A 5888-nucleotide genomic window follows, 5' to 3' on the forward strand; every position below is an offset into this window, starting at 1 on the left:
TTATAAACACTACAGTTATATAAAGTATTTATACGAAATATATCACTTTTGCTCAACCCTGGTTTACTGCTGATATTAATGAGGCTCACACCCTGTTTTAATGCTTCCATAGTTTTGCTGCGCCCGTCCTTGGAGAAGTATCTTTCTCCATAGAGCATAATGGAATTGTAATCAAATTCATTTAATATTCTCATACGATGTGGCGCAAACTTAAGGAAATTAAAAGTTTGATCTAAAGTGGATTACAAAATACAGTAAATTCAATTATATATTTGTAAATAATTATTGAAATTGAAATTTTCTTACCTGGTTTTTATATTCTCCCAAAATACTTTTATGTATTCATCTCTGTCGGGTCGATTCTGTTCGTGGTAGAAGCCAACAACGTGGTTCAATTCATGAACTACGCTTCCAAGATTCCAGCAACCTCTCGCCAGTGATAAAATTTGTACTCCTTTATTTCGACCGATATGTGCAAAACAGCTAAAGTATACAAATTAATTATACATTTGTTTATACTTTTTTCGTGTTTTTTTTTTGCATTACTTACCCAGGACCTCTGAAAATTCTTACATAATTTTTTTCATTGGTTCTCTTAACAAACCGAACACAAGTATTTCGTTCGAATTGCATTATGGCTTCGTTTATTAATCGTTTAAATGTTTCGTAAGTTACTAAAAGTTTTAAAACGAGATATTAAAAGTTATATATTTGAAAGATTTTAAAACAATTGGAAACATTTTTACACAGTTCTTTTTCAATTTCGTATGGTATGGATTTTCCTGACCACAGCCTGTAATTATTTGAAACTGCACCTCTTGTCTGAAAATGTTTAATTACAGCGAGTAATTGGAGTAACAATGATTATTTTATATTTACACAACTGTTTAATTTACAATCTTCTATCGATGTCTATTATTACTTACATCATCGAAATCTCCGATAATATCGCCACCAAAAAGATTGGGATTTTGCATGAGTAGATCTGCATCTTCTGAATTTACTTATAATTTTTGCAAATTAATTTATCTAAAATCTAAAATACTAACAATGATTATGGGTTGAATAACCTTACCTTCAGAATGCTCCTGATTTGGAATGTTAGAAAAAGCCAAGAGGAAGATTGCTAAACAAATCATTTTGAAAAGTTACAGCTAGAAATGGAAATAATGCACTATATTATAAATAAAATAGTGTTCACCCAGAAGCACTTTTGTTTACATATATAAAATAAACGATTATATTAAATAAATGCAGATTAAACATTTAGATGTTATGTCTTGGTTGTAAGTGGAACAGAGGAAAAGTACAGCGATCTTTCTATAATTAATTATATACACAGATTTCGTTGCCGCATTCGGACAGAAATAAAATAAAAAACATGAGATATTAAAAAAACTTCGTGGGTTTTTTCTGTATGTATGGATGTTAGTATGTGTGTTTGAGAGGCACGATTTTGTTCACTCTCTTTGAAGCTTAATAACTCCTGTTCTCTTTGTCGAAAATTTCTAAACTTTTGCAGAAAGGTTTGTTTATTAGGGTGTTGATGCAGTTAATTTAAATTTTCGTAATTAAAAGTCGATGGAGTACAGAGATAAAGAGAGTCGGATGTGTCTCCAGTAGTGTCAAATTAAATGACCGTTTTACTCGTTTTTCGCATTTGCAAAAATTTTTTTTATAAAACTTTTCACTGGCTTCAATATTTAATTTTTTTTACTATTTTATAATAATTAAAAATATAATAAGATTTTAATAATAGTAGAATATTATAAGGGATGGCGGCACACACGGAGCTTTAGTTGTTGCCTGGAAAGTTGAGCAACTCCTTTCTGGACTTTCTGATATGTAAATCAGTTATAAAAATGCTGTCATTATATCTATTTTAAATGTTTATTATTAATATTATTATTATCATCATTATTAATTAAACTGTATTTGTATTTATTTTTTATCGTATATTTTTTTTCATTATTTTTACCTTTCGATAGCAGCAAAATGCTGTTAGTGTTATGAGGTGAGGTGCTTTTCGATGGAGGTTTTTTTCACTCTCTTCACGTTATGGACACTATGAAAAATTTTCTTTTATTAATCTTATTTTGGATTGTGAGGGACAGGGTCCGACATACCTGGAAGGAACACCCTTTCCGAAAAATTCCTGGAAATTTTTTAACCTGTTCGGATTAGACCCTGCGTCACCCAGAGCGATTTGCTGACATTTTGACCGCTCTGCATCCGGCTATAATTTGGATGGGGTGGTAAAACAAATCAAGCGTTTATCTTAAATTGTATTAATGCTGTAGGATTCCAACAAATGCTAGATTTACACTTAATACCATTTACGGAAAAAATCTCTGTAAAGATTTTCAATTTCGACAAGATAATGCAAAGTTAAATTGGGGGTGGTTTTTTTTTTGTAAATTGTATGCATATTATGGACTTGCCGTATGTTCTGATCTTCATCTAATAGAAAACACGTTTGGTAATATAAAGCAGTATAAAAAGTGAGTTTTTTAATCGACACTTCTACATTATCGAATATCGATTCTTTCATAATTATAATGCCACAACCGATTACTGAATCCGTTCGAATGTTAATTATTGCAATCAGACGGAACGGAATGAAGGTTACAGATATTTCAAGTGTTTTTAAAGTATCGGAGAAACAGTTTTCAAGATTTGTAATCAGTATGCAGAAAGAGGAATTGTTTCACTGTGAATGTAAACAAGTTGCTCTCGAATTGCCTTTTTGTTGAGGACGCACAGCTGATAACAGCTAACAAACGGTATCTGTTTAAAACCGCAAATGCTCTCAAACAACAACAGCAACAGTTTATTTGCATCTCTGCAAAGCCAAGAGACGGTAAACAGATTTGCTCTAACTGATATATTGATAGATGATAGAAATAATTACGGAATACTTTGCGCTTTATCTGTAAATATAAGAACATGCCCTAAAGAAATGCGAATTGTCTGCTTATTACGGAATAATAATGGAATGTTTGTGATATTCGTTCGGATATTCTTTCAGATTAGCACGTCAATATAGAATTGGCAAATTGGGTTATGTTATGTTATAGTTGTTTTATATTTTTATGGGTTATAACCACATGAATTTAAACATGCGGTCATGAATAAAGTAGGAACGAAATTATGATTACGGTGATAAAAATAGGCTTTGCAATAAATCTATATGTATTACTTATAATCTATAGTTTAATAAAATTTATGTTACTTTTATGTTTGTTAGATTAACAGAATCGAATCTGCACGGAAGAAAAGCCGCTGATAAAATCTCGACCAATAGTAATATAATGAACCTTATAAGGTTCATTATATTACTTTTGGTCGAGATCTTATTGCTGCAACATTGAAATCAACATTGATTTCAATGTTGCAGCAATGTTATATTTACTGAAGAGAAAAGTTTTACTAGCGACTTTACATCTGTAAATTTCATTTTAATAATTCTATTTATTAAAAAAGAGAATCATTTTAATTTTTAAAGTGGAATAAATGAAATCGCGTGTCACGTATTTGTCAAAAGTAACCAATTGTTGGAACGCATTGTTAAATATATTAATTGTTGGCTGTTTTGTTGGAAGAAAAAAAACCTTTACTTCTTTCCTCCTGCACGTAAGAAGATAGTAACGGGATGGAAGTGTTTTATCTTTCCCTTCTTCAAATTTCACATAAGTTCTAGAGAGAAGACACCGAGGAGAGTTGGAGACTGCTCTGACATTTTTGAGTTTCGTGCAATTATATCGAGTTAACGATCGTTACAGTAATTCAGTATTATCGTTTTCTATTTTTAGTTTGTATTTCGAATATGGTTCAAGAAGCATTCGTAGCGAATTATATTTCATTTCCAAAATTCTTTCGTATGTTTCACTATAATAAAGTATCGTTACTGACTTTCATTGTCAGTAGATAGAATATTGCATGCATTAGTTTGTATCGGAATTATACGGTAAGTTTATAGTACTGTACAAATGTTTGTGTGCAATAAATGTACAAAGTTTAGTTATTATTAAACTATTTAATTAGTGTGAAACAGATGTTATTCAAGTGTGAGTTAGGACGAATGAAATTCCACAAGTGATGTTAATCACGTGTGTAGTTGTATTCTTTTCAACTCTCGGTGAAACTCTGACGCAACCACCTCCCCGTGGTGAGTTCTGGGTTGCCGTTCGTTTGAAAATAACGAAGGGCAAGCGAAGAGTTGCGTGTATCTGTTTAATATATTATTATAAGAAAGAATGAAAAGAAGGCAATACACATAGGAATGATAAAAGTAACAAGCAGTTATTTATTTTGACAACGTCACAATGTATTCTATTCTAGTAGTTTCTTAAAATAAATACTCATTGAACGAATTGCCCTTTAATTTCACGTGTTTTGATTGTATAGACAATTATAATTCCTGCACGTGTTTGGTAGATTTTAATGATTTTAATTGTTAATTTATTAATATCAGAAAATTATGTTTACCACATGAAGCGCATTGTTCCCGCCGAAGATACAGTACGTTACGTGCAGGCCAACATTTAACAACATTGATGATGTAAAAGCGTTAATTAATAATAAATTTTAAGGTTATATTACTTAATAATAATAAAAGTTGCACTAATTATATATTTGTGCTATAAAATATTTTTAAAAAATTATTATAATGTATTACAGTATTCATGGCAATTTAATATTAAAGTATAATGATAATAAAAATGCATAGTTTATAAAAATTAAAATCAATTCCAATTAATAAATATACCTTAATAGTTGCTGAATTCTATTTGGAGTAATTTATTAACATTATTGAAGTTTCGAGATGTCACTGAAGATACATATGAATTCGAAATTTGTAACCAAACCATTTTTAATACACTCAAAGAATGAGTTTTGTAAAATAAAATGAAATATTATGTCCAACACTTTGAAAAATTCATGTATATTACATTTACAATGTCAAAAGTACCAGTTGTTATAACTAGTACCAATACAACTAGCATTTATACTACTCATATTTTCAGCAGTATACACATTTCCAGAACTTAAAGACAGACAACATTTGTACATGAATAGAAAAAACTGTAGTTGAATGCACACAAATACGGCAAGTACTGTATTGCTCGATGTCTAACACAAGGAATTACGTGATAATATGTAGAATTTTACAAAATAAAACAATAAAAGTAAGAATTTGGTCAAAAAGATACAAACTGCATTTGGACATAGGTGGAGAACGGATGGAAAGGGCTTATGAATACCCTGGCAGAGAGACTTGCCTATATAGAAAATGTCCACCTCGAATTGCAATGCAGCACTGCAAAGTCGTAGCAGGTTCGACACGAAATAATTCAGGTGACGTTCTATAACTATCATAGTTAACATTGTGTTTATTCATAATTTTTGGACACATGCATAGTTGCTAACAACATTAGTTAGTATAGTGGCTCACTTAGGATTTAATATTGCAGAGAACCGGGTTAAACGGATATAAAGTAGGTCTACTTGATTGCCTTTTTTCATGTTATAATTGTTAAGTGTAAGCATAAAATTGCTTGTAAAATTCTACGAATCTAGTAGAAAAGCTGATATTCGGAAACCTGTATAATAAGTCAAACATTGTTAATAAGTTATAGACGACAAGTATCTTCAACATGGGTATTTTTGCATGGATCCTCTACAAAAAATTTTTCAAATTTTTTTCTACCCCAGCTTGAATTTGTCATTCAAAGCTGTTAAACATTTAGTAGACTCATTCATCCCTGGCATAAAATTCATACAAATGACGTTCAATTTTTCATTGCACTTGATGCTAAAGAACTTTTTCTTTTTAGTAGAAGAGTAAAACGTATTTCGAAATGCTGCGGCGCTGAGAAATGTTCATG

At 30.6% G+C, this 5888-nt stretch overlaps 1 protein-coding gene across 1 annotated transcript; it reads right to left on the reverse strand.

The window, feature by feature from the left end:
- Positions 1 to 13: 13 nt before the first annotated feature.
- LOC111617083 (astacin-like metalloprotease toxin 5) lies at positions 14 to 1139 on the reverse strand (the record flags this gene model as incomplete). The annotated part of the gene is made up of 6 exons (XM_023358419.1): positions 1076 to 1139; positions 927 to 1003; positions 747 to 822; positions 551 to 674; positions 307 to 483; positions 14 to 237 (listed from the first exon to the last, which is right to left on the reverse strand). Coding segments are annotated over exons 1-6 (742 nt in total), but the record flags the coding sequence as incomplete, so codon positions are not given.
- Positions 1140 to 5888: the final 4749 nt, after the last annotated feature.

This window comes from Centruroides sculpturatus, unplaced genomic scaffold (genome assembly GCF_000671375.1).
Source record: "Centruroides sculpturatus isolate CEXI.00-Female unplaced genomic scaffold, Cexi_2.0 scaffold4738, whole genome shotgun sequence".
NCBI lineage: Eukaryota > Metazoa > Arthropoda > Arachnida > Scorpiones > Buthidae > Centruroides > Centruroides sculpturatus.